This window comes from Plectropomus leopardus, chromosome 3, assembly GCF_008729295.1.
Source record: "Plectropomus leopardus isolate mb chromosome 3, YSFRI_Pleo_2.0, whole genome shotgun sequence".
In the NCBI taxonomy this organism is placed as follows: Eukaryota; Metazoa; Chordata; class Actinopteri; order Perciformes; family Serranidae; genus Plectropomus; species Plectropomus leopardus.
The window spans coordinates 12,930,823-12,943,354 of record NC_056465.1 but is presented as its reverse complement, the minus strand read 5'-3'; the positions used below and the strand labels follow the sequence as shown (position 1 = coordinate 12,943,354).

The window sequence follows — 12,532 nt, the reverse complement described above, 5'->3', positions numbered from 1 at the left end:
TAACCAAATACCTGGAACAGTCATTACCGCCCCATAAGGTTCTTATGCAATGCAAACATTATTCAGTAAATAGGACGAACCTTGGATACTACTTAGCCACAGGAGATATTTGTAGTCAGCTCGGTTTATGTAACACTTTGGCTCAGCTATTAGCCAGAAAGCTAATGTTATGCTAGCAAGATTTAAAGTCAAAAACATGATTTACAGTTGACAAATACAATTTGTTAGTATGTTTAACAACGAGACGAGCTAAGTTAGCTATCCAGCCATGTCACTGTCCCAAATCAAAACATTTTCACGACCAAACACCAGCCACTAATAACCTTAAGTCACTGTCAACCACAGCCTGAGGTTCTGAGTTGAACAGTGACTGAGATGTGAAATTATTGCGGCTCAGTGTAATTCCTGCAGTGTGTTATTGTCTCCATACTGTGGTGTTCAGAGGACGAGGCACTGAAGGACGACACTTTATGTTGGAATGAAATTGTGAACAGAGGTTTTGACTGCTGCCTTTGATTTACTCATGTTACAAGATAATATTATTAGGAAGCCAGCATATTCATTTGGAACTGTGAACAGACAGTTTAACTGGACCTACTCAGTAAGTGTCCATTCAGATTTTAACGGACATCCTGCAGCCAATCGGAATTGAACATTCAGCCAGACCGTGGTATAAGTTATTCTATCTGTTTAGGCCTTTGGGCTACAGAGGTTTTTAGTTTAACGGACATAATTGACTCAATTCAAAACATCTTTGCATTTTAGGAGGATTTAAAGGCATTAAAGTGTCGAATACATGTGTGAATTAAGTTTCTTTATTTCCATTTGAGGTTATTCAAAATGAGTTCTCATGAGCTACACATACGAACAGTGGGGGTGTGTAACTAAGTGGCTACACTGACTCAAGTACTGTAGACAGTAGACATTTGAGGTACTTGTACTACTTTCTTTTAAAGCAACTTTATACCTTTACTCCACTAGGCTACACTAGCCAACTGACAGAAAATTAATTCTCAACTATTTTGATAAACAAGTCATTTTCTATTTTTTTAATATATTTTGGAGTTTTTTGGATGTTAATTATTATTATTTTTCATTATTTTTATTTTGCTTTGTTTTGTTGTTTCTACACAGGGCACTTTTACCTTTCATACTTTAAGTACATATTCCTGATTGTCCTTACTGTATGTGCAATTAGTACTTTTACTTAAGTAAAGTAGTAAGGTATCTGCATACGTTCTCCACCACTGCACATGTGTGCACTGACGGCAACAACGGAAAAAAATCAGAAAAATGGCAGAGGTCTGAATACTTTCTGAAGCCATTGCATGTTACCTTCTCAGCGGTGTTGAATACAAAAAAAAGGTTTATTTCCACAGTAACTGGACCCCCATTGTTCACATCCCATAATTACTGGTGCCTGTAAAAGGGCTGTGATTCAAGCCAGGAACAGGGAAATGTACCACGACCCACTGACCGCGCGTACACCTAATCAGCCGGCCGCTATTCTATTAAGGGTTTAACAGGGGCCTGAGGCACAGCCCACAATTACTCCTACTCCACCACAACCAACACACACACCAACACACTAATATGTGCGCTCTCACACACGGACAGAAAGTTAAACACACAAACGTGCCCCCCCCAACACACAGTACTGTCCATGCATGGCAGTGTGGCAATTAGCTGCAGAGGACTTTGTGTTAAAAAGGAGGAAAATGGGCCAGTGTTCAGCTGAGGAGTGTTTCCATAGGTGGGAGGGGACACAGAGACACGAGTAAGACCTGACTTTTAACAGAGTGACTTAAGAGAAACCAGAAACTTCGAGCCGTGCAAGTTAAAGCTTCAGTTACAGTCTGCCACAGTGCAGCCAAAGCAAACCTGCAGATTAACCACACTCTCCAAAACACAGGGCTCCTCTCTCCACTCTGCGACCCATCCGACCAGCTTTTAAGGTTTACAGTACCCAGTGGGGCTGGTTCGGCCGCAGACCCGGAGTGAGTGGAACGGGTGCACACTGACATCTCAGGCTGGAGTTTTGAGGTTTGCCAGCCGGCCTTTGACCACAGTCACTGGCTGTAGTGTTTATGGCGAGACCAGGTCTTACTCTGGGATGAGTTTATTATAGAGATGAGTACAAGAAGGACATTCGCTAACTAAGAATCTGCACAGTAGAAACTTGACTGCACAGGTTGCCTCTCCTTAGATGAACTGATTTTGTTTCTGAATTAGTGCATTTCATCTCGAGAGAGGTGGGCTTGCTGATTCAAATGAGCGTCAGAAAGGTTTGTTGAACATCCACACTGCTGACTTTCAGCAAGCGTTCAGCATGATTTGACACAAGGAAATGTCCTTTAATACTAAAATGAAAAAAAAAATATAGAGGAAATGACACGGTAAAAGCATGATCAAAAAAATATGATGAGAGGAATCTATCAAAATTCCAAAATATTTGTGTATTACTGCTATTTTGTGGAATGAACAAAAAAAACATGCATTACAATAATATTAATTATTACACCTACATTCAAAAAACATTTGATATCAGGCTGATGCTGCAGATTGTTTGTAAAATGTATTGTTATACGTTAAGAAAAAGTGACATATTTAGATTTACATGGCAAAATCAAAAATGTTACGGACTGACCAAACTTGTGAGAATTACTGCTCCTATGTCTATAACTGATACTGTCAATGCAGGAGTAAATGCAGTAAAACAGATTAAACTGAGAACACAACATGTCAGCAGCGAAGACCTGAAACAAAGGTGAAATAATAGAAAATTCAATTTCTCACTTGAATGGAACCATATCTGGTTGTCCTTTTCCTTCCACTCCGTAAATGTCACCTTGTGAAGACTTGAGCTATCTGGACTGTGAGTGACAGCCACAACACTCCCTCACTCACGAAGAACGCTCAACTATTTCTATGGTCTTCAGATTTCTTATTCTGTGGTTTGAGGAACTAAAGCACCAGGTTCGACTCCTTTAAGAATGTAAATATTGATGAATTTATTTCCTTCACTTCATTTAACATTTGCAAAGTGTCCACTTTTCAGAGCTACTGGCCTGCAATACTTAGTTTGAGAATTTTATATCAACTACTAAAATTTAAGACGTGTGTGAAAAGGTGATTTTTGTTCTTTATTATTTAACAGGTAAAATCCCTCACTGAGACCAAATTTATCTTTCACAGGATTGACCTGGACAGGATAGCAGCTTGATTTAACATTCCAATTACTTAGGACTGTTCCGAGCATCAGCTTTTGAAGATTGAAGCTTGAGTGAGAAATAATTGTGATCAACTGAAGCTTCGAGGGGGTAGGGTGAGACACGAGGACGTAAGTCAACATTTTTTGACACATCAGTTTTCAGACGATGCACGTAAAGTAATGTGACTATTAGCCACTTTGTCTGCTTGCAGGTTGCAGTTACATTGGCTATGACAGTTGGGAAAAAAAGAAAACTTTGCAAGATGTCTCAGCTGTTATTAAGAGTTTTCATGTGACTTGCCAGGCACGTTGTAAATTTATGACATGCCATTTTACTTTGGGGTATCTGGCACTTGTTTTTCTTTTTTGTTGTTGTTATCTTCAGTTTTGGTTATAATAAAATTGGTCTTAAATTTCATCCCAAGTGGCATTAAAAGGTCTTTAAAAGTATTAAATTGAATTTGCCTTTAACTGTAGGATACTGATCTATACTCAACTCTTTATCATAGAACTCTTGGATATTACTTTGTTAAAACGACCCATTGCTAAGACACAGCCTTGCATGCATGTGAATGGGGAACCAGCATGAAAACATATGCAGCCAACAGTTCCAATTCAGCATATCCACTGAGTGAAACAATAGAACAGACTGGAACAGACTCAACGACAGAGACAGAGAGAGGGAGCGCTCTTGTCATTAGAGGGGGACAGATGTCTGTGAGTCTCTCTGAATAATAAATTTCCTGAGGAGAAACTCATCCTAGGGGCCAGTGGCTCCTCTCTGGGAGCTCCTCGCCCTCTCTCACTCGCTGCAGACCCCCTCGTCCTAATTGAGCCTCACTTTGGCTCGTGGACACAGCCCCTCTGCCCAGAGAAAACACGCAAGCCAACTATGTCAGAGCTGTCATCTGAATTAGTTGGCGTCCGCCTCAGAAGGGCTGCAGCTGGGATGTATGGACACTCTATGAGCTGTTAAACTATTCCAATGAGGAGGTGAAGTCAGTGCTGCTTTGGGACTGCTGCTTATTAACACTGAATCCATGTGAATTCAAAGCCTGAGACTCTGTACTGCAGCTGAGGGTACTGTGAGACCTACTCTGCACACAAAGTGAGACTTGCACTACAGGTTATGATCATCATAATGAACTCTCTATAGCCTCGAAACATTTGGGGTTGTATAAATATGACTTTTTGTGCAATTTAGCAAAGAAAAGGCTACATCTCTATTGAAGAGAAAGAAACAGCAGCGCTTCAAGGCCAACTCGAAGCCGCCTCTGGAATAATAAATAGCTGCAAGGTGACATTTAATATATATTTCACACACATGCAGTGACACAGATGGATATGCTGATAAACACACAGAAGCACGGTCACAGGAGGAATGCAAACAAACATCCACCTGTCTGTTCTTGCTGGTGGCTGTTTACCAGTCTGGTGTTTACCGTCACTCTTCCAAGATCCCTGATGCAGAAGTAGACACACACACACTCATATGCAGCACCTGCACACAATCATGTTTGACTTCACGCTGGACGCTGGAAAATTTGGAGTTTTTCCACTTTAGTAGCAAAATTGCACATATATTTTGACTTGAGGATTTAAGGTCATCAAAAAAGATGGAGTTCTTGACTTGAAGGCTTTTTAGTCTGTGTGACTGCAGCTCTGCACTCACATTGTGAGCGGAGGGGGGGGGGGGGCAGCTCAGAGACAAGTGGAAAAACAGACAGAGAACTTCAAAGCCAATGAGAAAGCAGCAGCAGAATTTTAATAAACCCCCTTTTTCCTCTGATGCTGAGTGTGAGTGTGTCTGTTTATTGCTGCTGAATTGAACACTACACAAGACCACAAACAGACACCATTCATGGTACATGCATGCACAAACAGGCAGGTACACACAAACACACACAAACACACACACACACACACATAGGAAAGGAGAAGCCTTTGTTACTCACCTGCTGCACTTCTGTCTCTCCGTTTGATGTCTTCTCAGTGTACACAAACGAGCTGAAAATCCTCTGTAGGGACAGACAGACAGAGAGAGAGAGAAGCAGAGACAGTGAGGTTAGATCAGGAGGAATGCACAAGATTCGGATCCAATAACTGAAAAATATCTCCTGAGGAAGAGTATTGGCAGAGTTGCTTTATACAGATAGATTTTTGTTGCAGATGTTGCTGAGGAGAGGCCTTTTGTTATCAGCGCTGTGGGATTACATTGACAAAAACTGTCAAAATTGTGGATCCGTGAAAAGAAGCTGAATGCAAAAGTACTTTCCCGGCGGGGATGTACAAACCATTGCAATATTATTATCACAAGGTTGCCGGAGTTCAGACATTCACATCTCTTTATGTCTGATGCCATGACTACACTTCCTCACATTTTTAAAGAATCCAGACATTTTTGTGGCTACCTGCCATTCCTGCTAATTAAGCATACCAGCTATAATGAAGCTGCCACCGGAGCTCTGCATTGAACTTTGAGCGCAGAGAAATGTGTATAACAAAGTAGCAAAAAGTTGGAAATGAATATGTCAGATTCTCAGTTTTGTTGAATCGGTTTTTTTTTGGCTTAAAAAAATCTTTGCTGAAAACTGAGCATCGAAGAATTCTGTTTTTTGTTTTGTTTGTTTTTGGGGGGGTTTCGGGGCTGCCAATGCAAATTTCACCTAAATTTTGATAAATTGTGAATGATTCCCTTTCCTGTCTTAACTGTTAAACCAAGCTATACATTTTATGTTATAAACATAATATAAAACATTTGCCAAACACACAATCTATTTCTGCCAGAGTAATATGATTTTATTATAGACACAGGCTGTTTTGATGGATTGAAGTTGTGATTTCACTCTGGCTTTCACATCTGCATTTGAGTGTTGCCTTGTTAGCCAGTGGTTTCAGAGTTACATGTACAATCCTGACGCTGAAAAAGTTTATCACAATCTAGTTAAACGTGCAAGTAAACAGCTTTTAAAACCTAAAATTGAGACAGATATGATCTCCTTTGGTAATGAAGAGAAATTCAGCGGAGAAAATCACACATTGCTGGTGTTGTTTTGTCAGTGAATTTTGTTAGCCTGCAAAGAACTCCTTTAAGCACTAACAGGCTAAAGTAGAGTCATACCAGGCAGTCTATATTCAGCACAAACAGCTGCTCAAAAAGCAAATGCCCTCAATTTTAGCAGAGACCGTTTGATTTAGTTTCAGTCATTCAGGTCACAGCAGAAGTGCTACTGAACTGACGTTTTTAGTGCGTGGGGAAGAAAAAAACAACTTTATTTTTCAGAAAATGCAGTTGGTTTGACCAAACTAGCACTATTATTCTGGGCTTAGTTTAACTAAAATCACAAAAACCTAATTGGATTTTTCCACTGGCACCTTTGAGCACAAATCAAACCATTCCACACTGGTTTATGTTTCCATTACCAGTTTAAACATGCTGAGTTTTACGGAGTCGCATTGGAGATGAGCCATGCCTGGAGTCATGTGATAACACACCTGACCACTGGGGGTGCCCAATGTGCTAAAAAAAAAATACAGATTGCCATGATTTTAAAAGATACTGCCATTGCCTTATGCATTGCAATTTTAGTAGAAATGGTAATTTTTGCATTTAATTTTAACAAAAAGAAACATTTACTCTATAATATGATTTATAAGCTAGGGCATCTCTGTAGCGCCACAATGCTTTATTTATAGTAGTATGTTGTGACGCATTTTACCGTCATTAAAAAATTGCAGCTCTTGCAATTTGTATATTGCACTTGGCCATAATGCAATTTCCAGTATTATTTTTGAAAACTTTGCAGCCTAAGCGACTGCTTCCAAGCTGGTTGCACTGACATCAGACGAGCTTTATTATCATTTTTGGATGACTAAGCAAAAACACTTAGTGATGGTCTAGTGATCCACCTCATCCAATTTTTAAGCAAAAAACTGTAGATGCTAAGCAAAACCTTAACAACCTGAAAATCCACAATGAGAAGTGGCTGGCTACCACTGTACAGTGCGATAGTAAACACTGCTGAAGAGGGCGCTGCATTCAACATCCGCGACTCAAGACAAGCATGTCATCAGTTAAAAACACGCTTTCCCCTGTTCTATGGAGACGCAAATCCCTGCCTCACTGGGGTGATGCACCGAGTCAAACAGAGTCAAACCGAGTCAAGCCAGGCCAGCACTTCTATGAAAAAGGGTAACGTTTTTAATGGCAATGACATTTTGATTTGTTAAGCACAGGTGTAAATTGTAACATGAATACATTCCATTCCGGTGTTTCAGTGCCTTGGTAGTGTGTTTTTTGGCTCACTGGTGTTGATGTTAAATTAGTTACACTTCTCCTGCTATGACAAGTCAAAACATAGCGAGACTGTTTTTTTTAAGCAATTGAGCATTTAATATTTACAACATCATGGCACAAGAAATAAACTCAATCTATTTACAAGTCCCCAGTGTTGTGGATCATGTTGTATTATGATAGTGACAAACAAAATATTGTGTGCGTCCAGGTAATTAATGAACAGCACTGACTCAGATGGAAAAGTTCCTGTCTTGGTTGTCGATCCAGAGCGAGGCAGACATTAGTGCTGATGGATTTCTCTGCTCAGACAGGTGCATCTGGAGCCATTTTATTACTGCTCCAGAGAGAAAGATAAACCTGGTTATCTGCCAAAACAACCAGCCCATAGACCCAGACAGTAATGTTCTGCCATTTACATCAGTTTCTGGGTCGGGGAGGAAAATGCGTCACCTGTCTGACTCTGGAGGTCAGCCATGACACAAAATGAAGGTTTTCATGAGCCCCGAAACACAAGGTGATGTTAAATTTCCCTGTTAACCTTCCAGTCTGAAACATTTTAATAGTCCCTGATTTACATTGTTAAGTGAATATGAAGCGGAGCGCTACATTAAGGCGTGGAGAAAATGAGTCCTGGTGTGACCTCAGCCTTTTACACACGCTGAGAGAGCCCCAAGAACACATTTTAAGAGCTGCCTGATTAACACGCATACATGGACACACACACAAAGCTTTTTTTTCCCAGATAGTCTCCTGAGTGCCATCAGCTAAACATTTTCTCTCATTTTCTTACTTCCTAACGCATACACACTTTCAAAACACAGGCAGCGGTACTGTGTGGCAGCTACTAACAGAGTAAAATCATGCATGAGTAAAACTAATGTTTGTGTTGAGGCAGCAGGTAGGCAGGTGTGTCACTGTAAGCCGCCCCGCTGCACACACAGCCTTAAATTACCTGGTTCCCCACTGCAACCATTTCCTGCCGCCTGTCCACACCTTTTGTTAAGACACATTCCAGAGGACGCTGATTATCCACAATGCACCACTGCCAGCTCACCTGGAGCTGATTTACTACAGACTGTTATTGCCGGCACAGATACACCTTTACACCTTTCAACGGATTTCTACCAAGCAGGACAAAACAAAGTGGTTTCCCTGGATTTGCACAGTTAAAGGGCAAGGTGAGTAGTTTCTTCAAGGTATTTACAGGGGGGTCTCATGCACTGTTTGTACATTTCCCCACAAAAAGTAATGACTCAAATTTGTATTTATTACACCTAATCATGAGCTGATATTTTTCATATAACTCATGTATTTATGAGTGCTGAGATCACATGACCTATGCGATGATGAAAATAAAAACAGAAGCGGCCCCTTTTATTTCCCCAAACCTAACCACAGAATCTTTACTTGCCTATTCCACAGTCAAATTGCCTTCCTAAACCGAACCGCATCAAGTGCGTTACATCATTCATGGGGCGCCAATTTATAGGATATCATACAAAAAAATTGTATGAGGATACATCGATGTTGTTGCCTCCAAAACACCAAAGGGACCAGATTTATACCAAGATGTCTTAAAAATATATTGTTTTTCTCCACCAACTCTGGCAAAGAAATGTAACTTGTTGGCACCATAAGTAAAATAGGGCCATAACAATAAATTATTTTCACTACTTGAGTCATCCAGTGGTCTATAAAACATTAGAAAACAGTGGAAAATATCACAATTTCAAGTTCTTTTGTCCAACCAGCAGTACAAACCCACAGATATTCAGGATACTATAATGTAAGATAGCATATTATGAAATTTAAGAAGCTTAAAACCAAAATTTTTTAAAAAGTTAGCTATTTTTGCTCGAATATTGCCTTCAATGATTAATGGATTATGAAAAAACTTGCCGAACAAACAAAAACAGAAATATGAGGAGGCAAACAAACAAAGGCAGCAATACTGCCAAATCTCCTTATAATTCTGTCTTCTGGGCCATAATGATTAGGCTATTCACTTAGCGGTCTTGTAGACTAAGTGTCAAATGGAATTTCTTAAGATTCAGTTATGTCTTATATGGCCTATAGAAGCAGGCCGGCATAAACACCAGCACTGGTAATTGTCAATCTGTCTTCAACATAACATTAACAAAATGGTCAGTTCTAATCCTGATGGTCTAAACTGAGTCAGCAGTCATCATCCTGACAGTTTTTTGAGCTTTTCCTTTCATTTTACAGAGGTATGAGACCAACAGAAGTGCCATACAAACATTTTCATTATGTTATCATAACGCAAGCACAAGCTCATACATACACACACACACACACACACACACACACACACAGCTGCATATTTCACTACTGAGCTATTTACAAAGTGCAAAACCAAGCCCAGACAGTCTACTGTTCCACACCCTTCCTACTGGAAAAAAAGAGAAAAGTCCAAGATGTAGAACTGTCAAATAAACACGAACAAGCACACACAAACAGAGCTGCCACTACTTAGCAGGAGTCATGTGCTCTCAAAACACTCCACTAACAAAAGAGAAGGAAAAAGACGAGGGGAAGAAATAGGCACTGGAATGGAGAAACACTTTGTTTCCATTAAGCCAGCAATTCTGAAAAATTGAGAACAAATCCTGTCGAGAGAGAACTGCTGTTGTTGATTAGCCACAGGTTAGCTGTCTTTCCCCCAGTGCCTCGAGTGTTTGTTGTTGGAGCTGCTTTGCGGTTTTCACAGCTATGGAGCAGCCGGGGAGGAATGCTCAGCTCTGAAACCCGAGAGGCCTGAGGCTGCCTGGGCCACCGTGAGCCTGTGGCCTCTCCTGACCCATAATCAAACACTGAAATGTACACAGACACATTCACACCAGTAGAGAGGCACATACAGACAACTACATGGTGTAGGGGAATACATATGGGGGACACCAGAAAATGAGAAAATCAACACTTAAATTATCCAGTGGATGTCCAGAACACGATGGAAAGTCAAATGGGAATTCTGTGGAAGTATGCTGGTCGAATTTTTTTGTGTCTCTTTTCCCCAAGATATTAAGTATGAAAGAGGTCCTACAATACTGACAGACACAAGACACTACTCACTACATATATGCATTCATGAAACCCTGACTCTAAAAAAGTTGGAGTAAATTAAAACAGAATACAATGATTGATTATTTTTGATCTATATTCAACAGTACAAAGAATTAAATATTTAATGTTCAAACTAATGATACATACACTTATTCTGAACAGACACAAAGTGGAAAAAGAGTGCTGTGTCTGACGAGTCCACATTTTAAATTGTTTTTTGGAAATCCTGGATGTCGTTTCCTTCAGGCTAAATAGGAAAAGGACCAAACTGTTACCATCACAAACCATAAAAAGCCAGCATCTGTGATGGTATGGGGGTGTGTTAGTACCCATGGCATCATGGGTAACTTCACATCTGTGAAGGCACCGTGAAGACTGAAAAGTACAAACAGGTTTAGGGGCAACATATGCTGCCATCAAGACAATGTCTTTTTCAAGGACATCCCTGCTTAGTCCAGCAAGACAATTCCAGACCTCGTTCTACACGTTACAACAGTGTGGCCTTGTAGCAAGAGTGCAGCTACTGGACTGGCCTGCCTGCAGTCCAGACCTGTCTCCCAAAATGTGTGGCACATTATGAAATGCAAAATATGACAACAGGGACACCGGATTGTTGAGAAACTTAAGTGAGAAAGTTAAATTATTTGACTTTCAAAACTTCAACAGTCATGAAAAGGTGATGTAACAAAGTAGTAAACATGTCGCTGTCAGACTTTTTTGAAACATGTTGCAGGCATCTAACTTAGAAATTAGTGTGTATTTACAATAAAAAACAATAAAGTTTATCAGTTTTAACATTAAATATCTTGTCTTTGTACTGTATTAAATTAAAAATAAGTCAAAAAGGATTAGCTTTTTTTTTGAAGTTTACATTTTACAGTGTCCCAACTTTTCTGGTATCACAGTTGTATATTCTACATTACAAGAGCACCAGGAAACAAACATGTTTTCAGTCATAATTATGTTGAATGCACATATAATAGCAATCCATTTGAATGACTAATGAACCAAAGTTATAAAACATAAAACAAGTCCCCATAGCTCTTTATAAATGCCCAGAGCACCATCTTATCAATAGTATAACACTGCTCTACTGATGAACTGGTGGCGCTAACATTTCAAGATATGCTGCAATGAGTCCAAAAACAGGCAGGGAAGAAGACTGTAGGCTAGTAAGTGTAGATGTAAACAAAACTGGATTTCAAATAAATATAACCAGCTCTGCAGATGTTTCATGATGACGGAAATGCACTTGCATGTTTGTTAGACGTCAAGTATATACACACAATACATAGTTTGGCGACCGACACTGAATGTAAATAAAACTTTGTTTATTTACAAGAAAACTCCATGAGGCCCCTTTAAAATAAAACATTTAATTGGATCCAAATCCAGGCAGCTTTCTCAACACTAAGCTCTCAAGAAATGCTTTCAAACTCCCGCACATTGATCACAGAGCACCAGGGTTTGTCTCATTAGGCCAGCTTTTAAATCCATCCACCTTGAGGTTAATCCCGACCACAGACGGGTGGTTCACATGAATGACTGAAGCTCAAACTGGGAGTTACTGTTTTCTGAATTCTGCTGCATGCATTGGAAGAACTGAAGTATGATTTAAACTCTTTATCCAGACAACTTAACCTACTCCCCTCTCAATTAGGAAAATAGGAGGATTAAAATTGAGCAGATTAACACATAACAAGCAATCCTGCTTTCGTACATGCTGTTAGATTGCACAGTTGATGTGTTGCTTCTCCCTTTATCATTTTGTTTCTCTTTCTTGGCCCCCCGATCCTCTTTGTGCCCTGTCCTAGCAGCTAAACCATGGGAACCCTCCATGCATAGGGCATCCTTTTAATTGGGCCTGCCTCTTCAGCTCTTCTGTCAGGCTCTCTTGGGGATGCTATAAACTACCCCAAGAGGCTCTTCTCCTCTAAAGGGAC

General features: G+C 40.1%; 1 protein-coding gene across 1 annotated transcript in view; it reads right to left on the bottom strand.

Moving 5' to 3' along the window:
* cachd1 (cache domain containing 1) overlaps window positions 1–12,532 on the bottom strand; it is a 102,536-nt gene that overhangs the window by 55,122 nt on the left and 34,882 nt on the right. The window contains exon 2 of the mRNA XM_042483872.1: window positions 5,167–5,229. Coding sequence (XP_042339806.1) covers window positions 5,167–5,229 — 63 coding nt within the window. The remainder of the gene's footprint in view (window positions 1–5,166; window positions 5,230–12,532) is intronic.